Source organism: Barbus barbus (assembly GCF_936440315.1).
Source record: "Barbus barbus genome assembly, chromosome: 11".
Taxonomy (NCBI): Eukaryota; Metazoa; Chordata; class Actinopteri; order Cypriniformes; family Cyprinidae; genus Barbus; species Barbus barbus.
In genome coordinates, this window is record NC_136739.1 from 25929343 (window position 1) to 25957141 (window position 27799).

General features: G+C 36.2%; 1 protein-coding gene across 1 annotated transcript; it reads right to left on the reverse strand.

Moving 5' to 3' along the window:
* Nucleotides 1–1715: 1715 nt before the first annotated feature.
* On the reverse strand, nucleotides 1716–27718 carry LOC306877200 (PMS1 protein homolog 1-like; the record flags this gene model as incomplete). The annotated part of the gene is given in 13 exon segments (XM_079428792.1): nucleotides 1716–2018; nucleotides 2844–3004; nucleotides 7662–7780; nucleotides 7994–8473; nucleotides 16856–17625; nucleotides 17729–17878; nucleotides 18909–19031; nucleotides 24125–24241; nucleotides 26159–26266; nucleotides 26270–26322; nucleotides 26401–26503; nucleotides 27035–27217; nucleotides 27587–27718. Coding segments are annotated over 13 exon segments (2697 nt in total). The 3' UTR covers nucleotides 1716–1820.
* Nucleotides 27719–27799: the final 81 nt, after the last annotated feature.

The window sequence follows — 27799 nt, forward strand, 5'->3', positions numbered from 1 at the left end:
TCACAGAACCTTATGGTGCTTTTTTAAATCCTTTCTTTAAGCATGAAAGCACCAGTTCACGTCCTAAATTTTCTTTAGATGTTTTTTTTTTCTTTTTTACATTACATTTACATTTAGTCATTTAGCAGACGCTTTTATCCAAAGAGACTTACAAATGAGGACAATGGAATTTTTAAACAATACTTTTAATTTTGTTACTATTGTTATTGTTTATAATAAAAGATTATTTAATGTTTTTGAAAGAAGTTTCTTGTGTTCTCCATGGCTGCATGTAAATTTGTTCACCATGGCTGGCTGCATCATACACAAAAATACAGAAAAAAATATTATGAAAAATTATAACAACTGTTTTTTAGTCAATTATATTTTAAAATGTAATTTATTCCTGTGATAGTAAAGCTGCCATTACTCCGGTCTTCAGAAAGTTGAAATGAACATCATTCATTTCAAATAGAAATATTTTGTAATATTTCTATTTCAAATGAATGACAGTCTTTGCTGTCACTTTTGATCAATGCCCTGCTGAATAAAGGTATTAATTTCTTTAAAAAATTAAATAAATATTAAGACTCAAAATTGTGGACTTATGTCCTCTATAGAGGACGAAAATGAAATACTTGGTCCACAGAGGTTAAAATGCAGTTCGTGGAACTGATCAAACACTGAAAAACCACAAACCATATGGCTACAGGGGAGCAACTGTTAAAACTTCACAGCATCTGAGCCTTATTTTCAGCTGGTAATTGGAGGTCCCTGACTGTGACTGCACACTTTTCAGCAAACCCCAGAGCACATCCCTTTTGGCTTTATGGGCCCCTAGCGCCGACTTTTATGATCAGCATTTAAGGTGCTGATTTTTGGGGGAGAATGAATTTACAACCACACTGCATTCAATTTTGTGGTTCACTGGCATCTGCTGTGGGGTCAGTAGTTCTGGCTTGTTTTCTTTTCTAATCAGAAGTCAACAAGGCAAACTTTTAAAGTCGAGTGCTTGCCCTTTCCTTCATTACCAGTTATGCCAAAACAATTTTCCCACAATAAATTAAGACAGAAAAGCAAAACATCACTGAAGAGTGGTTTCAAAATAAAAGTAAAAAAAAGTAAAGTTGTGACATATTGTCAAGTATGGTGACCCATACTCGAAATTGGTGCTCTGCGTTTAACCCATCCAAGTGCACACACACAGCAGTGAGTAGTGAACAAATGCACACACACACACACACACACACACACACACACACACACACACACACACGGAGCAGTGGGCAGCCATTTATGCTGCGGCGCCCGGGGAGCAGTTGGGGGTTCGGTGCCTTGCTCAAGGGCACCTCAGTCGTGGTATTGAGGGTGGAGAGAGCGCTGGACATTCACTCCCCCCACCTACAATCCCTGCCGGCCGGGGACTCGAACCCGCAACCTTTGGATTACGAGTCCGATTCTCTAACCATTAGGCCACGACTTTCCCCTCTTGTGTCTTAATGTGTCTTAAAAAAATGTGTCTTAATGTGTCATAATTGATATTCAAAAAAATTTTGCCATAAAAATTAACATCATTCATGACCCAGCGCTGTCAGATCTGGACTTAAGCAGCTATTTTAATGCATTATAATTACAGGTTTTTAATTGCATGTGGAGTTATGAAAAATAAAATGGTGATGCATGTGCGTAAACACTCAAGTTTTTATATCTCAACTCATGAATGAAAACTGTAATTTAACAAGGCAAACATTTATTATTCCAAATGACAACTTTCATACTAGTATATGGTACAATAAATGTTAGTGTGACAATTTGGTCTTATAACAGAGTCCTTGAAATCCTTAGCAAGAATTAGACATGATTTGCAGAGCATCCTGCTCAGTTTCAGGAACAGTAACCAGATTGTGAAAAAACGGTCGTCTGTGAATGCAGACCTGACTCTCCTCTTCAAGTTCCTGTTTCATTCGGCAAAGCGTGCTTGTAACATCACCTCTGGTGAGGTTCAGAGGTAACTGTCTAGCTAGTCTCACAGCTTCACTCTGAAAGAAAAAGTGGGGGAAAGAGAGTTTTTAAAGCAAAAAGGCAGCTAAAAAGTACTAATTCGTGTCTAATATTAAAATTAAAATTTGCTCATAGTGAATGGGTGCCGTCAGAATGAGTGTCCAGATAGCTGATCAAATCATCACAGTAATCCATGAGGTCATCAATTAACGTCTTGTGAAGTGAAAATACGCCTTGTTTTAGCATTAGAACTTGCCTCCCACCATAATATGAGTATAATCCATAATAATGCTTCCACCAGTGAGAAAGTCTATCCTCTATTGGCCTCTCACATCAAAATCCATGTTTGTTTAGAACTGTTTCAAGTTGTTTTTGCTTGTTAAAGGTTCTTGATCTTGGTATTTTTCTCTCCTGATTCAACTTTTTTACTGTAGAAAGCAATATTATGGACTTATATTTTAGCCAGAAGCAAAAGCGAAGTTAAAAATGTCTTAGTGATGAATTTGTTTCTTACAAACATGCAACTTTTCACTTCACAAGATGTTAATTGATTGACTGGAGTCGTGTGGATTACTTGTGGTGTTTTTAGCAGCTGTTTGAACTCTCAATCCGATGGCACCCATTCACTGCGGATGATCCATTGGTGAGCAAGTGATTTAATGCTACATTTCTGCCAATCTGTTTCAAATAGATGAAGAAACAAATTCATGGCCTGAGGGTGAGTACATTTTTAACAAAATATAATTTTTGGGTAAACTCTTCTTCTTTTAAACTCTCCAAATGTGCTCACACTGTATTTTGATAGTGTGATGGCAAATTAAAAATGGATCATTAAAAAGTATGCCCCAAGGAGCATCTCTCACCTCTAGGTAGTTTGAGACTTTGAGAGGTCTACATTGCTCCACGGTTTTTGCATCCCGGACCTTTATAGCCTGCAGAATCTCCCTCAGGTCTCCTATCACGAAGAAAGGCATGCAGTCGGCCATGCCTGTCAGTTCAACATGCCTCTCAGAAGACGAGGAACCTGGCCAAGATAAGCAACAAGCAAGGATTAATAAACTCCAAGTACAACATTCTCCAGGAAAAAATAATAAATAAATATTGTGATTTACACGCTGGTTGGGAACCAAGTCAGACGGGCATCGCACCAAATTATGCTATTACCATGTCTTTGTGGACTGGAAAGAAAAACCAAGGTGGAGGAGGTTTTCAACAGATGATTTAAAGATGATTGCTTTTCCCTAGACGCATCTCAATGAAGAGGTGAAATGTATGGAAAGGTCATCAAGGTAGTGCAGACAAAACATTTTCTCCTTCCCCATGTGCTTTAAAACGAGATGCAGCCATTCCGAATCTGACTTGCCATGCTTACAAAATTACATTGCTGTCAATACGATACATATTGACTAAACACTCCAAAAGTGAATCTCTCTCATTAAAAGTACTACATTTATATTATTTATTTCACCAGGGCATTGCTAAGTGGTTGATAGGGTGTTTTGAGGGGTTGTTACGTGGTTTCTTACTATAAGGCGAATAAAATTAACATACCTTCACGCCAGTGTTATTGTAGTATATATAAATATACTACCTTGTAGTATACTAGTATACTATTACAGTAGTATTTTTCCACATAATTCTGTTTACAGGCCAAATCCAGCAGTCTCTTCACTAAAATAAAGTTGTTTTTTTCTTCAAAATAGAATATTTAGGAATTTTATACCTTGTTAATTTATTATGGTTTTAGTAACAAATTTATAAATTTGGGCAAAGGCCAAGGAAAGTTTTTCACCATAAATTGCTTTTGAATTTACCATTTTGTAACATTAGTTAGCTAGTTAGTTGGTTAGATAATTTAGTTAGTTCAATAAATAAATAGAGATTTAGCAAGCTTACATTTTATTATTATTATTATTGTTGTTGTTTAATATTTTTAGATTTTCCATCTTTTATTTTTAAGTTTCAGTAATTTTGTGCTTTTGTATGTTTTTATATTTAATTTTATATTTTTTATATTTCTATTTACTGTAGCCTTATTTTTTCAGCTTAGTTTTAGTAATTTTAATACTTCGACTTATTTTAGTTAGTGGCCAATGCAACATCTTTGATTTTTAAGTTTTATCCATTATTTGTATTGTATTTTTAGTTGATTTAAATTTTTTAAGCTTTATTTCAATTGACAAAAACTATTTTAATAGTTTAGTTTTAGTTCATAACAACACTGCAAGTCTTTATGAATTTTTTTCCAGCCATTCTATTATCTGCCAGGGGTAAATATAATAGGACACTTCTCCTCAACAAGCTGAACAATTTGAGGTATCATTCATATTTGTAGGACAAACGGTACGGGGCAAGATTTGTGCCAAGGTTTAATACTTTGAGGTTTCGAAAGGGCTAGAAATCTGGTGCATGTTTTTGCCAAATCCCTGGAAATTGGCTCAGAAACTATTCCCTTTTGTAAAGGGCAATTTTCCACAGCACCACACTTTAGTGCAAATCCACCGTGCTGGCAAAAGCTCAGGCAGCGAGCCAGCTTCAGCCACGATGACCCTTACCAGTGCCAACACGACACTTTACAGGAAAAGGGCTGAGGGGGAAGTCTTAAGTGCATTCCATAACAACAGGCAAAATAAGGTCAAATGAGGACTAAGATGGCAGCCTCCTTAGAGAGAGGACAACATTATAAAATAAGCTGGTTCTAAACATGGAAAAGTCTTTGCACAATATATAAAGTTTTTTTTTTTTTTTTTTCAGAGTCGGATATTAGATATTTGATTGATTCTGCTTGACTTTTCACACTATTAAATTAAAGGGACAGATTAATAGAAAAGTAACCTTTTAGAGAAAATGTATTAAAAAGCACTTTTTCTTTAAGCGCCCATGTCACCGTAACAGTAGAGCATGTCCATTTATGCATATAAATGGGTTTATTTCTTTTATACATACATATGCACTACCGTTAATTTAAAACTAACACTTGTATTCAACAAGGATGCAATAAAATGATCGAGTGACAGTATTGGTTGATTAAATGACATCACTTTTCCAAAAATGTCATTGAAAGAGTATGTTTATTACTTTGTAAGTTTTATTTATACTACCATTCAAAAGTTTAGGTTCAGTATATATACATACATATATATATATATATATATATATAAAAAAAAATTATTAAAGAAATTAAGTTTAATCAGCAAGGACATGTTAAATTAATCAAAATTGAGAGTAAAGACATTTATAATGTTAAAGTAGATTTCCATATTTTAAATAAATTCTGTTCTTTTGTACTTTCTATTCTTCAAATAATTTTGGATAAAATGCATCACAGTTTCCACAAAAAATATTAAGCAGCACAAATGTTAATAATAAGAAGAATTATTTCTTAAGCAATAAATTAGCTCAGTAAAATGTTTTCTGAAGCATCATGTGACACTGAAGCCTGGAGACAGCCATTACAGGAATAAATTGGTTACAAATAATACAACTAAATGTAATGTGTTATGCATGCATGTTATAAAATATAACAATAAATTGGTCAAATATATTAAAAAAAGAAAACAATTATTTTAAGCTGTAACAATATTATTGTATTTTTGATCAAATAAATACAGCCTCGTGAGCATAAGAGACCAAACGTTTAAATGGTAGTGTATATTAATGTTACTTTGAAAGTCTGGAAAACCATAAAGGTCTGATTTTATAAATCTGTACTGTTTCTATTAAATAAATACATAAATGTTTTTAAGAATTTTGGGATATGCATTGTAAGAAATCAATAAGGTCTTTGACGCCGTGTTATATTTTAAATATTGTCGAAGTGGCTCAAGTGGCTATTATATTGCTTACTTAAAAATACACTAAATAATATAGTGGTTACATTAATATTCTTTTTACAATAGGTTTAAAACAATGTTTTCAGAAAGTGATGTAATGATTATGTTGTACTGGCACACTGACACTAGAAACCCCTGCAGTAGCCTAACAGAGATGTTTTATAATATCAGAAGGCATCTGAAAAACGCACAAGAAAACATTTAAAGCAAACACATTACTTTCATTCTTCACTAATCAGACATAAGCAATTCTGTCAGAAATAATTGACTGTAATCCTGTTATTCAAGCCGTTGTATTTGACATTTCAAAACAATTTGTGAACTGTGGCTTTAATGATGTCCAGTCGGTCCAACCTTTGTTAAATCAAATTGGACAATCCTAGAGACCTTTAAACAGCATGACCCTTGAATTAATAAAGGCACATTTTCTCAAGAGAAACCTGGCACAGAAAAAAACAAAAAAACAAACCATGTGTAGAAGTATTTCAGAATCTCTCCCACTCCACAGCACATGATGAGCATGAGGAGAGATGGTGGGCAGCAGAAACTAGAGTCGTACAGGAAGTGGACCGATCCCTTAGAATCAAGCCCCCTCTTTTTAAAGCAATTTCATATTATACATGTGCCCACACTGAGCTGTGTAGGGAAAAGAAGTGCTGACACAGCACTTTCCACTTAAGCAATTTGTATAAACAATGACTTCAGCACTCGGCGCAATGGGAATTAACGTCTCTAAGGTAATAGCACGGATATTAAAAGTTATTAAAAACTACAAATTAAGCATTATCATCATATATTGGAAGTTTAATGATATTTTCCAATGCCTATAAAGAAGTAGTTCACTCCATTTAAAATGAGACCTTATGCAAATTGCACAAGTCCAGGGATGCATATGTAATGGAAAAGTGAAATGCAGACAATTTGGTGACAGACTCAAAAGCACCCAAACAAACAATTGCATTGTGTAATGTCGAACAACATTGTTTTTGTACATGATTATGACTCTTTTAGAGTTATATTTATAAAACAGGTATAAATGTAAATTTGTAAGTTCTGCAGATTGTTTTGAATATTGGAGTAGAAGTTGAGCTGATATAATGCCAATATTTACACAATATGATTTATTGACAGGAAATTGGATTCACACAAAATTGCTGAAATTACCACTTATATTTCAGAATATTTATCTAAAATTTGCCAAATGGGAAACTGAAACTGTTTATCAAACATCTGGGCAAATATTGTACAATATTTAAGTCTATCACTAATAAAATGGAACATAAAAAAATATATATTTTGACTTAAAGAGGATATATTTTGAAAGGAATATTTAAGATTTTACATTTTTAAAAGAAGTCTCTTATGTAAAGCTGTATTTATTTGACAATTTTAAATTTAAACCTGTTTTCTATTTTTATATATTTTAAAATGCTATTTATCATGGCAAATCTGAATTTTCAGCGGCATTACTTCAGTCTTTGGTGTCACATGATCCTTCAGAAATCATTCTAATTTACAGCTCAGGTAACATTTCTTATTATTATGTTCAAAACATTTGTGATGCTTATTATTTTTGTGAAAACCATGACATGCTACAATTAAAAATAAGAAGAAAAAAAGTTATTTTAAATTGTAATAATATTAATAATACAACATTTGGACTGTATATCAACACTCTTTAAAACTCTGCTTTGGTTGCCAACATTTGTTCAAACGTGTTCTTTTGTGTTCAGTAGAAGTAGTAGTAAATGATGACAGAATTTTCATTTTTGGGTAAACTATGCTTTTTAAAAAAATTAAGAGCAAATTGAAATATTTCAAATGAATTTCAAAGTCTTTGAGCGTTACCTGGAATCATCTTAATCTCAAAACCATTTGCCACAAGCCTAGGATCAGTAAAGTAGATGGAGGCACTTCCTTTCTCCATGTTCAAGACAATATCCATGTACTCTGGCCCACCAAGCACCCTGGGAAAGGAAGTGAATGTTAATATTCAAATAATTATTAGATAGTTAAGTATTGCAATTTAGAACAGAGAGGATTAATACAGCTATTAATATAACTATACTGTAACTGCAGAGCCACATTTACTTTTTTTTACATGTACGGTTTTTACAATTACATTCCAGATCGTACACATCCAGAATGTCATCATTAGGTGAGAAAATGAAACAGGCTACCCATCTGTCAGCTGTACAGGGCTCTGCAGCCTCACGGTTGGAAGTATATTATTCTCCAGAAGTCTTTTAAACAGCAAGGCCTCCTCCACTCGAAACGGGTTCAACAGCATGAGCTTTCTGCCGCATAAAACGACCCAGGCACCGTGAGAAGCCAAGCGGTTTACAAGCCTGAGGCCCTGCGCACTTGAGCTGTTCTGGTAGGAGAGGAGGTTAAGACTCTGCTTGAGGGTTGCAATACTGAACGGGAGGGGTTTGGAGAGCTTGGCAGGGCTCCTCTTACTCGAGGGCTGAGAGGAGAAGAGTTTGTCCAGGGCCTGCTGGTTGGCGAGGGGGGCCTTGCGCTTCACGCCTTGAGCATTGTTCAATGAAGACTCGGCGCTCATCTGCTTCTTGGCCTCTCCACACTGGCCACCTCCCTCCGCTGCCCTCTTCCTTTGAAGGTTGTAGGCGTTCAGAGACTTTTCTGCCTTGCTTTCATACCTAAGATGGGATGTGAAGGAGAGCATGTATTCGTTACTGTCCCAGTTGAACATTTTGTATTTCCTTTGTGTAACTGTTTGAACGTGGTTGGAAAAAACACTTTGTGAGGATAAAGTAGTTGATAAACGCGTGATCAACATTTTGGATTCAATTTATGTTTCTCATGATCTTAAAAATTATTTTATGTAGACAAATGCTTAAATGTTTAAAACAGGGTTATTATAATTAATTAAAACTAAAACAAACACTGTTTTAACATTGTTACTTAAAACAAAATTTTATTTTTTAATTAAAAATAGTTCCCAAGGCAACATTTCTCATTTTCATTTAGTTGAACATACAGTAGGTATATTTTAACAAAAACTGTAAAAAAAAAAAAATACACAACAAAATGCTACAACTTTAACTAAAATTAACATGAGAATAAAAGAAAAAATAAACAAATTTAAAACAATAATACAAACTAATAAAAACACGATTTTGTAATTTCATCAGAAAAAAAATAAAATAAAAGTAATATTATATATATATATATATATATATATATATATATATTTATTTTTTATCTATTATTATTACTACAAAAAAAAAAAACTAAAAAGTATCCCAGAATGCCCCCAAATGAAACAAACTGTGATAAGTTTATTTAAATGTATAATTGTTTCAAAAATAAAAAATAAAAATCTGTTTCCTCCCATACGTCCAGTTATTTCATATTTGTATTGCTTCATTGTTACACTTATATGTGGAAAATAGCAATAATAAATAAATTAAAAAAATACAAAAAAGACCAAAAGAAGGTTTGAAACACTGCTTTCGGTCCATTAATTTGCAGGCTGGATAAGAATGTGTTTTAGCAAAGAGGTCAGAAGTTGTGACTAATTAAATATCCTCAGTTCACACAAGAAACCTTGATTTAATTTGCTCTAGTGATTCTAAGTGGACTGCTGTAAATCAGAGTGCAGAAAATGCGCAGAAACAGGCGAGATAAAAAAACATCTGCTACCTGTGACCAGATGGGGGCCGGAGAGCAGCGAGGGAGGCAGGAGAGGGCCTGTAAAAACATGCAGCCCTGACCCTCCACTGGAAGTTTCTCGATGGGCTTGCCAATTAACAGCTGTGCCATTGCACGAAGCTTGCTACTGTACAATGGACCGGGCACTATTTCAAACGCACTGTATGGTTTCGGAGCGTAAAGCTCGGATGCAAGAAAAAGATGCAAATGCTGATAAAAAAACAGCCCAATCAAGATGAAGGCATGAAATGTGCTGAATGCAAGAGAAAAGCAGGAGGAGGCCAATGGGGGAGATAAATGATTTCATAATGGAGCAGAAGGTTGAAGCTTGAGGCTATCCCCTGCCATGTACACTGAAATGAGTTCTTGACCTGAGGGCTTTTGGACTGAATTTTGCAGCTTGAACAGAGTGAAAATGTATAAACAGACACTTGACATTTACATATACAAAATGCGGGGGGAAAAAAGTTACTAAAATGAATAGTCTGCCACATTATTTTTCAAGACATTTGACCAGCACCACAGACAATTACTGTGACTTGTCTATACATAAACACTAGTGTTCAAATGTTTGGGGTCAATCAAATTTTTTTTTTCAGCAAGGATGCATTAAAGTGATCAAAAGTGACAGTACAGATATTTATAATGTTACAAAAGATGACACACTGAAGACTGGAGTAACGATGCTGAAAATTTATCTTTGCCATCACAAGAATAAATTACATTTTAAAATAAATTAAAATAGAAAACAGTTCTTTTGAATTGTAATAATACTTCACAATTTTTCAGTTTTTCCACTGTAATTTTGATCAAATAAATGCAGCCTTGGAGAGCACTTTTTGGTTAGACTTCTTTCAAAAACCCACATGATTTTGCCCATAAACCAAATTTCTCAATTGATGCTCAAATAAAAGTAGCCGTGTGTTGCAGCAAAGTGAAATATTTTCCAAGCAACATATAATTCATAACATTATCAAAAAAAAAACTATTTTTTTAATGAAAACATAAAATAGATTTTACCATCCGCATCCCCACATAATAATAATAATTTTTCAGTATTATTATTTAACTTGAGGTTCCATTCTCTTTAAGGATTACACTGATGTACCATGATTTCCTTCAAAGGGCACAGTTTTGTGAGTAAAATGGGACTGAAACAAACCACAGAACATTCTATTATTATAATACTAAAGTTACAAATCTTCAATAATTTAATATGGATTCAAGATTCAAGATTTTTATTTGTCACATACACAATTATACAGAGTATAACCAGCAGTGAAATGTAAATCAGGTCCGCTCCAAGGACAGTGCAATTATAATGTATACAAATATTAAGAAAAAGAAAAGTAGAAAAAATAAAATAAAATAAAGATAAAAAATATAAATATCAATATAAATGTGCAGGTCAGTATGTTGTTGACTTAGATAATAATAAGAGGAATGTGCAAAAAGTTGTACAGGGTATGTAAATAGCAGCAATATGAGGTAGAAAAAATTCTGAAGCTTATTGATATAGTGATATTTACATGGAGTCAAGTGATGTTATGACACAGAGTTAGAGTTTAGGAGCCTGATGACCTGGGGGAAGAAGCGCTTACCAGATGGAAGCAAAATGAATAGACGGTTACCAGGGTGATTAGAGTTCTTGATGATTTTGACAGCTCTACTTTTGCAGCATTTGAGGTAGATGTCCTGCATAGAGGGGAGAGCAGACCCTGAGATGCGCTCAGCTAAGCGCACAACTCTCTGTAGTGCTTTGCAGTCCTGATTGGAGCTGTTTCCATACCACACTGAGATGCACTGAGTCAATACACTTTCTATGGTCCCTGAATAGAAAGTTTTCAGGATTGCTGGTGAGACCCTGAATTTCCTCAGCTGTCGCAGATGGTACAGTCTTTGCCTGGCTTTCTCAACCTGTGTTTGGATGTGTGTAGTCCAAGTCAGGTTCTCGGAGATGTTTACACCAAGGTACTTGAAGCTACTCACCCTCTCCACAGGGGTCCCACTGATCATAAGAGGAGTGTAGGGCTGCTGCTGTCTCTTCCAAAGTCCATGATCAGCTCTTTAGTTTTGCTCACATTCAGAGAGAGACAGTTCTCCTGGCACCATGATGTGAGTCTCTCTACCTCATCCAATATGCGGTCTCATCGTTGTTGGAGATGAGGCCCAGAACCACAGTATCGTCAGCGAATTTGATAATAGATGTGGAGCTGTGAGAGGACACACACAGTCATGCGTGTAGAGAGGGTAGAGCAGGGGACTCAGGACACAGCCCTGTGGGGCTCCTACGTTCAGGGTGATGGAGTTTGAGGTGAACTGGCCAACTTTCACCACTTGAGGTCTGCCGGTGAGGAAGTCTTGAATCCAGTCACAGAGTGAGGAGTTTAGGCCGAGGTCTGTGAGTTTAGATGCCAGCTTGATGGGGACTATAGTGTTGAAAGCTGAGCTATAGTCAATGAATAGCAGCCTTACATAATTCCCATTGTTGCTGTCGATGTGTGTGAGGGAAGAGTGGAGGACGTGAGAGATGGCATCGTCAGTAGATCTATTTGGGCAATAGGCAAACTGAAGAGGGTCCAAAGTAACCGGTCTGGAGGCACAGATGTGGCTCTTTACAAGTCTCTCAAAAACCTTCATGACTATAGATGTGAGGGCAACTGGGCGATAGTCATTCAGGCAAGAGGGTTTATTGTTCTTCGGCACAGGGATAATGATGGATTTTTTGAATGAGATGGGAACCACGGAGGTAGCAAGGGACTCATTAAAGATAGAAGTGAACAAACCAGCGAGCTGATCAGCACAGGACCTCAGAACACGGCCGGTTATCCCATCAGGTCCGGCTGCTTTCCTGATGTTCACTTTCTTTTTATCGCCCTCCGAACTTCATCCTCCGACACGGTGATTACAGGATTATCGCTGCTCTGCCTGCTGCTTCCTGACGCACTGGTCGGCAGAGTCGCACCGCCGCCGTTGCAATCGAAGCGGCCGTAGAAGATGTTTTACTCGTAGGCCAGCAACGGATCTGTTCTCACCTCAGCGGAGGATTTGTTTCCGAAGGCACAGATGGTCCTCAGTCCCTGCCACATCCGTCGAGAGTCATTGAGCTGGAAATGAGACTCAATTCTCTCTCTGTATCTGTGTTTGGCGGCTCTTACTGCGCGTCGGAGAGCATAGCTCGATGCTTTGTACTTGCTCATATTCCCAGGCAGAAGAGCCTCATTGTAAGCGGCAGTATATTTATAACTTAACATCCCTGTATTCATTTACCAATAGAATGTATTTAAGACACATGAACCTGGATTTGCTACATCAGAGGTTCTCAACTCTGGCCCTCGAGGTACACTTTCCTGCAGCACTCAGCTTCAACCCTAATCAAATAAATCTGAACAAGCTAATCAAGGTCTTCAGTATTACTAGAAAGTTACAAGTAAGTGAGTTTAATCAGTATTTGAGCTGAACTCTACAGGAAACATTGGCCTGTTTTTTCCAGAAAAGAATGACTATAAATTTAGTGTATATCAGCTCAAAGTTAATTTTGAGTACATACATCCACTAAAAGACAAAACATTTTGATTTCATGCAGTGTCCAAATGTAATGGCTTAAAATCTCACCACAGAAAGACAAAATGTAGCCATAAGACTGTGCACCAAAGTTATCTTTAAGTAAAACTGAAACCAGAATGAAAGGACCTGTGTGGAAACAACACAGAAAATGAAGACGCCATCCTCTCTTGCCTGCTGAGATGGACCTCAGTGGACACCCCCATACACGATGAAAGCCATTTAGGGAGCACGGTTTGCATTTTCAGCCTGGAATTCATAACGAGGATCGAATGCACATAAACTGTGCAATAAGAAAGCAATGTTCCCTTAGTGAGGGCACTTTGGATGTAAACCAAGTTCAGTCCCTGGATCAGCGCCAGGCATTTTATTGTGCATCAGACCACTGCAATCAAAATATAACAAGCATGGTACTCCCTCCCCCAAACATCCATGTCAACAATCTCTAACCATTTAGCACAGCATGCCCATGTGTGAAGGATCCATGTTTCATGGATCCATATATATATGATTCTCAAAATTGCATGCTACCATACATCTGCAGGAAAACAAGTAAAGTACTTCATAAGGCCTATTCCATGTTTAAGACAGCAGTAACGTGCAGCAGGATTCAGATGTGTTTTTCATTGTGTTACATAAGTGCCACTAGCAATGCTGAGATATAACCCCAATTCCAGAGAAGTTGGGACAATTTTGTAAAATGCTATAAAATCAAGAATCTGTGATTTGTTCATTCTCTTTAACATTTATTTAACTGACAAAAGTACAAAGAAAATATTTTCAAAGTTTTCACTGACCAACGACAATGCATTTTGTAGATACGAACAAATTTTGATTTTGATGGTTGGAACACACTCCAAAAAAGTTGGGACAGAGGCAAGTTTAACACTGTCACATCAACCTTCCTTTTAATTACATTGTTTGGGAATTGAGGATACTAATAGTTAAAGTTTTGCAAACAAAATTTGTGTCCAGTCTCGCTTGATACAAGATTTCAGAAGCTCAGTAGTCTGTGATCGTCGTTGTCTAATTCTCCGTTTCATGACTGGTCATACATTTTCAGTTGGAGACAGATCTGGACTGCAGGTAGGCCAGTCTAACGCGTTCACTCTGTCTCTACGAAACCACGCTGTTGTAACACATGCAGAATGAGAGCTGGCATTGTCTTGATCTAATAACCATGGACTTCCCATGAAAGACATCATCTTGATGCCAGTATATGTCTCTGTACAATCCCAATATATGCCTCCATGTCAATAGTACCTTCGCACATATGCCAGTCACCCATGGTGTTTCTCTGCTGCACCCCCATACCATGACAGACGTTTACTTTTGCTTCTGTCGCTAAGGAAAGTCTGAATGGTCCCTTTGGTCTTAGGGACTGAGAACTCAAAATTAATTTTTCCCACATTTTTCCTGTTTTTTTGACCTGATCTGAGATTAACTCTGGTCCAGAGAACCTGGCAGCATCGCTGCATAGAATTGATGTATAGCTTTCTCCAAGAGTAACAGATATTCAAGTTGCATTTCTTGATGCAGCAGCAGACTGTGGTAAATGACAGTGGTTTTCTGAAGTACTCCTGAGCCCATGTGGCTATATTTAAAGGCATACTCCACCCCAAAATGAAAATTTTGTCAATATTCAAAATGTCAAAATATTTGGAATGACACCCCCATGCCGTTCCAAACCTGTAAAAGCTTTGTTTGTCCTCTGAACATAATTTAAGATATTTTGGATGAAAACCGGGAGGCTTGTGACTGTCCCATTGACTGCATAGTAAATTGCACTGTCAAGGTCCATAAAAGTATAAAACAACATCGTCAAAATAGTCCATCTGCCATCAGTGGTTCAATCTGAATTTTATGAAGCGACGAGAATACTTCTTGTACACAAATAAAATAAAAATAACAACATTTATTCAACAATTCGTCTCCTCTCTGTCTCTCTGTGTCAGCATAGCGCCATTTTGAAAAGCATCCGATGGACGCAAAGTGCGTACGCTATTCTCTGTCATCAGTAACACATGGATACGCTGTTTCCGTTCAAATCAAAGCGTAAATAAACGTACAATATGTATCCATACGTTACTTGTAGTAAAACTGATTAATTTTATTTTGCGTGATTTCTGAATGCTTGAGACTATAAAATCAATCAGACAACTGTATTAATAAAATCATAGCCATAGGTAACTGTCTGAGCTACAGTTGTAATTTGTAAATAATACAATTCATTTATTTATTTACTTGTAGATTTTATTGAAGTTCTATTTTCTGTTGCACTGTGGAGCTTCTGTCGCTATAACAAATTCCTTATATGTGTAAACATACCTGGCAATAAAGCTCATCCCTCATCCTCATTCTCATTTTGACCGTAGGTTTTTTTATTTTATTTTTTTACTTCCATAATATCTGAGGGAGGAGGGCACAACAATACAATCCTTTTTCGGGCATCCATTTGGCCAGCAGCGGCCCTGGGTAGATTCCCTATTATTTAGAGGGGGGACGCATCTACGTGCTTGGAGCGATCGAATGGGGAATCTACCTATACACATCTATGGGTACAACAATGAGCATGATGTAATTGCTTACACGATCATCCAGGGTACGCAGTATGAATGTGGGCAGCCACTACATCGTTCTCAAAAGTCTCCGTTTTGGTCCGTTACACTGAAACACAACCCCAGAGTTGTGAAAACTAAAAAGGGGTCTGCAGCGTTTTCAAAAGTCTCCGCCGGAGTAGTGTAAACGATACGTAACCGTAGCAAAAGTTATGCGTTTCAAAACGAAATCGCACTAGTGTGAACGTGTCTTATTTTGCCTCTTTCCCAACTTTTTTGGAATGTGTTACAGCCGTCAAAAACAACAATTTGTTCATATTTACAAAATATATTTACGTTGGTCAGTGAAAACTTTGGAAATATTTTCTTTCTACTTTTGTCAATTAAATAAAAGTTAAAGAGAATGAACAAATCACAGATTCTTAATTTTATTGCATTTTACAAAATGTCCCAACTTCTGTGGAATTGGGGTTGCACATTTAATTATGCTGACTTGGCATGCTGTGATTTAGAGTGTTTTTTTGTTTAGGTTTTTTTTGGGGGTGGGTGGGGGTGGGGGGTATCTCTTTGATAACAGTATTCCTGATGTACTTTGATCTGAGGTTAAGAAATTAAAAAGATACTAGAATTAGAAAAGACCAAAATTTAAATTCTGTGGCTTTAAGTTGCTTTGAGGAATGAATCTAGGTAACATGGTTAACCTTTTTCGTCACTACATATTTCCCATACTTCCATTTGTGCTATTTCATAGTTTAATGACTATTGTTCTAAAATGTGGACAATAGCAATAATAAAAAAATTATTAGGTGTGTCTGAACATTTGACTGGCAGTCTAGAGTGAGAAAAAAAATAGATCCAAATATCTAACCTGAGTAATCCTTGGGCTCATAAACAACCAATAAATTAGTCAGATATCATCTGGTATAGAATGAACTGGAATCCTCTGGCACCTGAAGGAACTAAAAGAATGTGGCATTCTTTGGAAAAAGCAAAAAAAAAAAAAAATGGAATGGAATGGAAAACAGGCCTATTGATCATCAAACCAAGTAATCAAATGCAGTTTTCTGGAAAATACAAACGCTTCATCAATTCTTCCTTCAGGTAGCAACACGACCAGGCCAGGCAGATTTTCCAATCCATATTTTTCACATGCTAGTGGCAGATCTATTTTTCTCTTGCTACACAGAGAGAGTGAATCACAACAACTGGAAACTGCGTCTTCGAGGGTGAAATCTGGAAACTTACTTCTTGCGGTCTTCCTCCCCGAGGTTTTCCCATCTCTCTTTCACAGCAGTTGTGACGTTCTGAGGACTGGCTCTTGGGTTCTCCTGGAGGACCTGCGATCTGGTGTCTTGTTCAAACAACGAAAAGGCAGACGAGGGCTGGCGCACGGAGCGGTTGCTGATCAGCTCATAGGCTGTCAGCTTGGCCATTTTCTCCATAATGACGTTAGAAGGCCTCTTGGACCTCGTACTTGTGGGCTGGGTTCCTCCGAGGTCTTCATGTGCTTTCGGGACATGGAGTTTCACAGGTTCTAGGCATTCTCCAGTGACTTGATTTGAGAAGGCCTTGCCCCTGCTCCAGCTCTCAGCAGATACTTCGCTCTCTTGACCAGGGCCACTGTCACTCTTAGACGCCTTTGGGGAGTTACAGTTTAGATCAGCTGTAAAGTTCATTACAACATCGTCAGCAGGTAATGAGGAATTAATACTGTCAAAATCACTTGAGCTTCTGTTGATCACCCAATCCTCTGAAATCGAAGAGGAGCTGGTGTTTGCGGTGTTGCTCAAGGATAGCTCACCATCTTGTTTATCTGCATTTGTGGGAGAAATCTCAAGTAATTCTGGATCGTCCAAACTAACATCAGTGGTAGGTGTAGGCACTACATTAGTGTGTTCAGGTGCATTCACAGAACTAACACCAGGGCGATTTCCTCCAGTTTTGAGATCATCATTGTCAATGGAGTACCCATACAAGGAGATTAACATAGTCTCCACCGCCAACAGGACTCCTTCCTGGTAAACATCGTTAAAGTTTGATTAATGGAGCATTATCATGAATTGAACAATGATTTATTTAAAGTATAAATATAGGACAGAAAGTTTGAACTTTTTGTACCTTGTTCTGTAGCATCACTTCAGTTTTATCAGGTGTCAGGTTAACATCCACAGTTGAGGCGGGTATGGTGATGTTCATCATTAAAAAGGGATAGCGGCGGTTTACAGATTCTTTATTAGATTGAGCACTGGTGTAGTATTGCTTGATAAGCTGTAGGGTAAATGTGCATTTACAAAAATATTGTGAGATTACAACTTTAAATGATAAGAAATAATTTGAAAAGGACAGAACTAGGCCCAGGCAGAGGCAGTATTAAACAGAGCTGTGAGTAGTACACTTTCATTGGCAGCTGCAAGCATAAACAAATTATGCCAAAAGTTTTGACGAAGAGGCAGAGGCAGTTTTTGACCAATGCATTTCCATGATTTTTCCAGTTGTTCATAATTACTGCATGAACACTTTTTAAAATAGATTTTAAAACATATTAAGAAAGCTAGGGATTTCTATTTTAATGTCAGATACAACAATTGGACTTAAAATATTTAAATAATAATATTTCTGAGATTTGAAGAAAAAAACGATTTTTTTCTTCTTTTTTTTAACATTTATAACATTTCAATAATGTTTTTTTTTTCAGATCTAGAATCCACACATTTACATTTCCCTAAAATATCCAGATTTTCCAACAGGAACCCAGTTTGTACAAATCAGAATCAAAATGAGCTTTAAATTAAATGCACACTACCAATCAAGGTAGGATTTTTTCATTTTAATAAAAAAAAATTTTTACTTAAAAAGTCTCTTATGCTCACCAAGGCTGGATTTATTTGATCAAAAATACAGTAAAAACAGTAATATTGTGAAAAAAATATTACAAATTAAAGTTTTTTGTTTCATATATATTTTAAATGTAATTTATGAACGCAACTTTGAAATGGTGCTCAAAAAGTATTTCTTATTATTACTGTTTAAATGCATCCTTGTTAAATAAGTCTTAATTTTCTTCTTAAAAAAAAACTAAACTACTGACCCCAAACTTCTGAACATTAGTGTAGATTTCATGTATGCCTGAACACAAGTACAAATATCTGTGATCTGAACGTTGAAGGTTTGGGAAATCTAATTTTTTACAGCTAGTCAAGGACATTTAATCTTACAGAGAAATTCATATATTTACATACAAAAACAGGAAAATAAATGCAGGTAAATTAGCATTGAGGGTATATGGCAGTTCCTTTACCTTAAGTATTTCTTTGTGATGCACTGGTCGACTATTAACAAAGATGAATGTTTTCTCAGGCGTAGAGGAACTGGTGGAATTAAAATCTGAGCCGGGTTTGGGAAAGAATCCATCAATGCCAATCTGTGCAAACATAAGACTTCTGTGAATGTCACTTTAAGCCACGAATGTGGAATATATCCACATTTATTGAAACGTTTATTAAGAAAGCTAGATTTCCATGTTAAATCTAGTTTAGTTTTTCTTTCATTTTCCTCTATGCCACAAACCATACTCATTAACTGTCAGGGTACATTGAGGCTTCTATTAACTTTTTCCAAAACAAACAAAATGACACACTGCTGGCCTTTTAGCCCGCTTTGCAGTAACCAATTACAACTATGCACTTCACTGTGCTATCAGAACCCATTGGTCATCTCCTAACTATGGAGTGGCTAAGTTGCTCAAATTTGCAATGTTTCTGTTGGCTAAATGCAGCACCGGCGAAGTGGTGGGATGGGAAACGGCTCCAAACTAATCAGTGATCTAGGGCTAGATTGTGATGCTTGAGCTCACCATTTGGAATTAACAAACACAGCAGTTGGCTGGCAAGAGGACATTTTAATTGAAGTCTCTGACAAACTTGATAATCAGGGGTATTGTGACTTTCACAATCAACACTTATGTTCTGTATACTTTGCCACATTTGTCAATTACGGTGGTGTAGGTGGCCCGGTCCTATCTGTTTTGTGCACTGAATGGAGGTTATTATTCCACGGCAGAAGGATCTCGGCCACAGCACAAAAACAGTCAACTGCAAACCCACTTCATGTCCCACTCTTACTCAGAAAACCTGTAACCATTGCAGCACTTTGAGAAAACTGATAGACAGCACTTTTGATTGTGATTGTATATATTATACTGTATAATGCAAAAATATTAGATATTTCAATAATAAAGAGATGAAAAAACTCACGTGAGACAGTGAGAGCAAAACATGCAGACCTCCAAGTCTCTACAATATTCTGAAACCAATGACTCAAGTCCATCTGTCTATGAATGTTGGGATTGAAGCTCATCTCATTGAAAAATCGCCTCATCTTCCATATTGAGATCAGCTGTTTTACCTCAGTAACCCTATTATTGGACACTCACTAAGGTTAACTACAAATAAATGCATTTACGTTAAATCTAACATTAATTTATTTGATTAAAGTAGACAGTTCAAAAGCATTACTGTTTAAAGGTTTGGGTCAGTAAGAATTGTAAGTTTTTGAAAGAAATATCTTATGCTCACCAAGGCTGCATTTATTTGATGAAAACATCATATCTTACTTGCTGTTTAAAAACATTTATTATTATTACAAATATTAAAACAATTGCACTGCTTAATGTTTTTGTGGAAACTGTGACACTTTTTTTCAACATTCCTTGATTTGTAAAAAGTTCAAATGAACAGCATTTATTTGAAATATTTTTAGAATCATAAGTCTTTACCATCAACTGAATAATTTAATGCATCCTTGTTAAATAAAAGTATTAACCTCAAAAACAACCAAAAATCTTACTGACCCCAAACAGTAATGTATTTATGCCTATTCATGCTTATAAGTTTGAATGTTAGACACAATAAATCATGTTAAGCAATTAATTGCACCTACCATTAGAACATGAAAAGATTTGTGATTAAGAAAGAAAGAAAGAAAGAAAGAAAGAACGAAAGCATGCACATTTAAGCTTAATAAAACAACAATCGTGCCGATTCTCACAATGTCTGCAAAATTATGCAAGATCATGACAAGTAAAATGTCAACTGTATGACACTGTTTACTGACGTTTATGAAAAATCGAATGCACCGCCAAAATCTGCAAATGGCTTCACATGTGAGGTGAGGGGTAGGGTGAAGGGTTAGCAATGGTCTTGGCATGGGGCTCGACCTGATGATGAGTGCACAGCTAAATGACTGATTACTCCAACAGATCTTCCTCTCAAGGCCATAAATTAACTCCTGGTAAAACCCACCAATTCCTAGAATGCTAGGATGACTTACAACTAATAAATGGTGAGCAAAGATGCATTCTCATCTGGCACATGGCTTTACAGAACATTGGCAAGACTCAGAGAAAACCATCCTCGAGCGTAGCTGTATACGCAATGTGTTCTGCTATACGTTCAGCAGGAGAGAAGCGAGCTGCCAAGATCAGCTCGAGCCAAACACTGAAGTGTGCCTACAGAGAATTATTCCTACACAAACGCAAAACGCAAGTAGGGACTCTACAAACCGCAGCGCTCTACTAAATGCGTGTTCTGTAAGAGGACACTTACCATGAATAAATCACACGTAAATGAGCCAGCAAATTTAGACAATGCTAGCGTTATGCATTCTTCATCAGCCTCACATATCAAAGTAGGACACCATGTGTGCACCAACAATAGCATCCTCTCCAGCAGGGCAGCGATGAGATCAAGCCAAATGCCTGAATTAGAATCACCATGTCATGCATGTACTGTATGACCTATACAGTTCTGCGTAACAGAGAGATAATTATAGAACGAGAGGCAGATTCTGCGATAGGAGAGCCGTTAGCTGAAAGAAGGGGAGATAAGAGAGTGTTATGCTGACGTATGTAGAAAAGGTCAAATGGTTCATTTGAAGGTAGGAAAAAAATTACCAGAAGAAAGGTACATAGGATATTCATGCTGTCTTATAAAGACATTTTAAATTAATAAGCTTGTGTTGCAATTTATATACATACATATTATATATATATTTTTTTTTTTTTCAGAAATTTGCCTAGATCATTATGAGGCACTTCAACTAACTAACTAACTAACTAATAGGATGAAAATAAAGAGCTTTGAGAGTTAGCATAAATAAGAGTATCATCTTTTTAAACTAATTTAATACAAATTTTTGTAATATTTTCCAACAGGATGAGATGTTTTACAGTGTGACAAACCAACTAATATCACAAAATTCATCAAACCCATTTCTAACAGTTACTGATGTTTGGGGGCAGGTGATTTTCCCCCAAAAATGACCCACATCCTTGAAGAAAATTTCAAGGAACTCACTTTTGTTAGATGTTACAAAACCTAACATGATAAAAGTAAAGCTGAGCAAAACACTTACTAATTTATTACCAATATTAATAAAATAATAATACACAGTATTTGATTGTCCTCAATACTTAAGCATTATAATATTAATGTTTAAGCATCAAATATTTCAAATTTATTCTAAAACAAAGATGTTTTGTTTGAAATATTTTGATTAGAAAATGGGGGAAAATATCAAATACCTGGAATGTTTCTTAAAAAATAGTCAATATTTCATCTTCGAGGTGCACCCAAGAACAAAAAATGACAAGAATCCATTTTTAGATTTCATGAAAAAAATAATTGTGAGTTTATTATTGCATCCAATACATTAATGATGGGGATTAAAAAATACTGTGAAATTGATTACCAATAATAAAACTGATTACATATATATATATATATGTATATACTGTATATAATTTTTTTTTGGGGGGGGGGGGGGGGGGGGGGGGGGTTAGAGAAATAAGTGGATTTTTTTAAAAGTGTAAAGCACCCAGGGACATGACAAAAGTGGCAATACCCAAGTAAAATTAATGTAAATTCTAAAAAATGAAAATAACTAATATGATTTTCATCTTTTATGATTATATCCAATACATTAATATACTTGAAAATATACTGCATATTAGGAGCGACCCAAAAATGCTGAAGATTTGTCAAGCAGGATTAGTGTTAAGGAGCACCGCAGGTAGTGAGCACATTACACCGGCAGAAAACACACATGCAGCACAGATACTCTACTGCTGCAGCACATATTAAATCTTCACGTGTGTCTTTGTGAGTGAGAGAAATGTCACTAAATTGGATTAAACCAAGCTTAGAGTTTGTTTGTTTTTTACCAATGCATAACACTATATAACACATATTTGTTTGAACTAATTCTTACTTTTTGCATTTGTAGCAGTGTATTAAATCTGTGCCAGAGCAGTGGGATTGTGGCCTTCAGGTTACATCCCTCTGAGGCCCTTTCACCAAGCACATTGCAGTCCCTGAAGGCTCCTTTAATTCACTGCTGCATTTGTCGCAAAGTTTGCCGCATTCGGTGCATAGGTCCACTGCTGACACTGTAACATGATCTGTGCCTGACCGCTGCAAGGTAAACGTTGCATGTGGTTTCGCAAAGATACATAGCCTTTCAGTACATGTAATTCTACAGCTTTTATGATTAACATTTTGAAAAAAAGTATTTAGACTCTTTAGTCACAATTAAATAATTTATATAACAAAATATTTATATAACAAAAAACCAAAGAGGCATTTATTTTAAAGAAATTACAAAACAAATATACTTTATAGGCAAAAAATAAAAAGTTTAGGTTAAAAATAAATAAATAAAATAAATTTAAAAAATTTAAAAAATGTATTTATTTTTCCAAAGTGAAGACCGAAAGTATTTGGACACTTAAGTCACCTTTAAAATGCATTAATGTAGTTGCATTAGATAACAAAATATCAAACCAAAGAGGCATTTATTTTAAAGAAATAATAGTACAAATACACTTTTCAGGCAAAAATAAAAAAGATTGTTAGGTTACCAATTAAGTAAAAAAAAAATATTTTTATGACACCTTTGTGAGCTTCAGTAGAACTGACTTCAAATTTAGTTTGTAGATGCCCCTTGGTTTGACATTTTGACATCTATGCAATGACATTCAAACATTTTTATGTGTGATGTGTCCATATACTTTTCAGGGCCATAGCACTTCTATGTATACATATCAAATATTAGCTAGAAATTTGAATCCTATCCAGAAAATTAAAAGGCTTTATATAAGGTATAACTTGGGTAAGAATGCTGAGTCATTCATGCAAAAAGTCATCGCTGCGGAATGCACAACCAGGAAAAAGAGAAACAGCTCTCCAGGGAGAGGAATTAAGTTGTCACACGAGTCTTTGGGTTTAGCAACCTGACAGAAGTGCAGGGACATTTAAAGTCAGCTCAAGGCACATGCAGTCGAAATGAACCCCAATTGTTTGAACCTTGAAGCACACTCCTTTATGAAAACATTCTGTGGAAAAAAGAGTTTCCTATCGCAAACCGTCACGGCAGCCCCAGAGCCGATGCATCTGTGGAACCCTACTGCTCACGCTGGAAACGATAAATATGCCCGTGTTTTCTCAGCGCTTCACTGACCTCTGGTTGCTCCTGGTGATGCTGGACGGGGAGCATATTGGCTACGGAGGCCGCTCCGAGCACGGCCATGAGGGCAGTTCGGTGATCCGACACCCTGGACTTCTGCCAGACCACAGCCTGTAACAACACGGAAAAACGGGTCAAGTTATTTTTCGGTCATCCTAAAATAAGACCACCTGTGGGATTGCATGCTCGCAAACAGCCATTAGCCACCAATCAAGTCTTCATAATAAACAATTATACTTTGGGGAATGTTTGGATATTACAAAAGCAACTGCACAGGGAGCACTGCATGGACAAGCCTTGCCAACTTTTCATGAAGATTTTATACCATCTGGCAGCATCAAGCAAACACGCTACTTGCACAAATGCCATTTCAACGTGAGGAGCGCAGTTACGTATATATTTTCACACCCGTGCATTTGCCTGTCGTTGGCACTTCCACATGCAAGTATATATATCCAAGGTGTTGATTTCTGAAAGCATGCAGTCCGCAGCACACATCTCTGCTATGAAATATACAATTTGGTGACTGTAAAGAGATCAGACTAGTAAACAGCTTTTTGAGAAGTCATGAAACCCAATGCAGGGCGAAGTGCAAAGTTTGTGATACGAGATATGCCTGGAAGTGCTGATGGCATGAAATGAGTGTATGGCCCTCCCCCGATGATCTACAACCTGAATGATATGAATTTAATGAAAGGTACGCGAGGTCTCACCGAGCAAGGCCAGATACGTACGCTATCATGAGGCCAGGCTGTTACTAGACTTGCGAAAACACTCAGAGAACTTATACCACTTAGCTTGTTACTTTAGGATCATGTGGCAGTGTGAGATTCGAAGGCTTAGTGGTTCATCCTGTGGTTACATTGCTAATTTTGGACGAGGAGCAAGCAAAATGTCCACTTTTCCGGGTTATGCTCTAACTGATGTCCAGGCTGTCATCATAACAGAATGAATGTTTTTTCTGCATAGGCAACTTCGAGAGCTTTCCTACAGGACATTGTTATATTACATCTATTTAATGGAATGGCATGTTAAAATTTTTATCAACTTTGCTGATTAATATCAGGATTTAAAACATGAGATTGAAACGGCTATGAGGAAGCACAGAGTCAATACAGTAGTGAGAAACCACAGCAATAAACAAGTTACATAAGTTCTAATTAACGTTAGCCGAACACTATTAGCACAACTGATATCATGCAGTGTGATGGTTAAATGTCACTGAATGTGGGTAAAACCCTAGAGAGTAATATCAACAGTATTTTTGATGTGGGACGCCATCTTGTGGTCAAATTTTCACTACCATTCAACATTTTGGGGACAGTGAGATTTTTGTTTTTTAATTTGGCTTTTATTCAGCAAGGATTTATTAAACTGATTGGCAATAAACATATTTATGTTACAAAATATTTCTAATTCAAATAAATGCTGTTCTTTTGGACATTCTACTCGTCGAAAAATCCTGAAAAAAGTATTTCCATTTCCACAAAAATATTAAGCAGCACAACTGTACTTAAAAATGATCATAAAAATGATAATTACATTACAATGAGCATCAAATCAGCATATTATAATGATTTCTGAAGGGTCATGTGACACTGAAGACTGGAGTAATGACAGCTAAAAATTCAGCTTTGATCACAGGAATAAATTACATTTTAAAATATATTACAATAGAAAACCGTCATTTTAAATTCTAATATTATTTCATTGTTTTACTGTATTTTTGATCAAATAAATGCAGTCTTAAGAGACTTCTTTTAAAAACATTACAAAGGCTCACAGACCGAATACTTTTTTAACCTAATACTTTTCAACAACTTATAATTGAAGACAAAAATGTGTATGGTTCATCTGATCCATCATGACATATTCCTTTTAAAAATCGTTTGAAATCTTAAAAATATTGATATATCTCCAGTTTAATCTGTGTTCTCGGACTTAGGGCAACAAAAGTCAGTTGACTACTATTCTTGTTCAAAGACATTGTAGTTGCACAGTCAAAACCACATGACAGCCGTAACATACCTTGTTGTGACTCAATGCGATCCTTAAATCAGGCTTAACAACAGCATAGGCCATGAGTAAGTTCTGGACCCTCTTCAGTTCCTCTTTGCATTTCTTAGTGTTGGAATATTACTGCCGTCTGACAGGGAGGTTCTTGAACAGATTTGTTGCACACACAGTGGTGCCTGAGGGAAAAGGTATGTTAGAAGCAGTCTGTTCCCATAAATCAAGGGTATTAAAAAATTGCATTAGCAGAAACCTACCCTCGCCAAGATGTGATGGCTTTTGAGAAACGATCTGTCCATTGTGATCGACTGAATACTGAATGCTAAAATCATCATCTGCGGTTTTGGTTGTAATTACCACCTGGTAGGTGAAGAAAATGTCAATTACAGAGGAAACATTTTCAACATTTGTAATTCAATGATTCTCATGGACTCATTGGAGATGCACAGTATTTGGAGTTATCTGACAATATTAGCTTTTTTTATTTGTCAATGTCAATCAATATTGGATACTGGAAGTTACTGGACATTTAATAATCATGCACATAATTTCTGAAAATCATCTAGAACTAAATTTAATCTTTAATATCACTTCACTTATATTTTAATCATTTAAGTAATTTTAATTTGTTTAATTTAAAATAATCTTTATAAGATCTCCAAAAATTATATATTTTTTAAACTGCACATTATAATACAGTCCTGCCTAAAATAACTTTTCGCATTTAAAAGGAATGATTTTACTTTAGTATATTTTATTTTTCAGTCATAATAATCCAGAATTGTAATATCAGCCATAATTGTTTTCATAATAACGATTTCAAGTGTTATTTTTTTTATGTGCATCACTAACTGAAGCAATAAAATCAGACATAAACTAGCAAGACGTAACCTCTGATATGGCACATATAGATGCCAGAGCTTCTCCTCTGAAGCCATAAGTCTCTAGGCGCTCCAGGTCTTCGTGGCAGGAGATTTTAGATGTGTAGTGTTTTACAGCCATCACAGGAACATCAGTAGCTTTGATTCCAGAACCATTGTCTCTGACTTCAATGCGATCCAAGCCATAATTCTCCTGATCACAAGGGAACACGAACATAGATTCAGCACAGCTCTTAAGAGTGGCCCCAACAATATTTAGACACTTAAGCCACACTTAAAAATGTATGAATGTCATTGCACTAGAAACAAAATATCAAACAAAGCTGCAACTGCAAACTAATGATGCTAAAACTGGTCCAAAAGTAGACTTTTGTGGATATATGAAGAAGTCAGATCACCTCAGTGTCTCACTGGTGTCATCTTTCATTCTGTGAAATGTTTTCAAAAGTGTGACTTCTTTAAAGGAACGGTTTAACATTTTGTTGTCTAACTCAATGACAAGAATACATTTATAAGTGTCCTAATACTGGACAGTATGTTTGTTGATAAAACGTGCATTTACCAGTTTCACTTCAAGGCTTGAGGAGCCAGCATCAAATGAATTTTCAACCAGCTCTTTGACAACATTTAGGACAGATGTTATAACCTGGGAACTGCACAGCAGACGCACAGTCTCAGGTGGAAGCGCCTTCATAGTGTGCTCCCTAAGAAGAAAAGTTTTAAAACTGAGACAACAATGAGCACAATTCTAATGATCAACCGCGATACGTTAAAC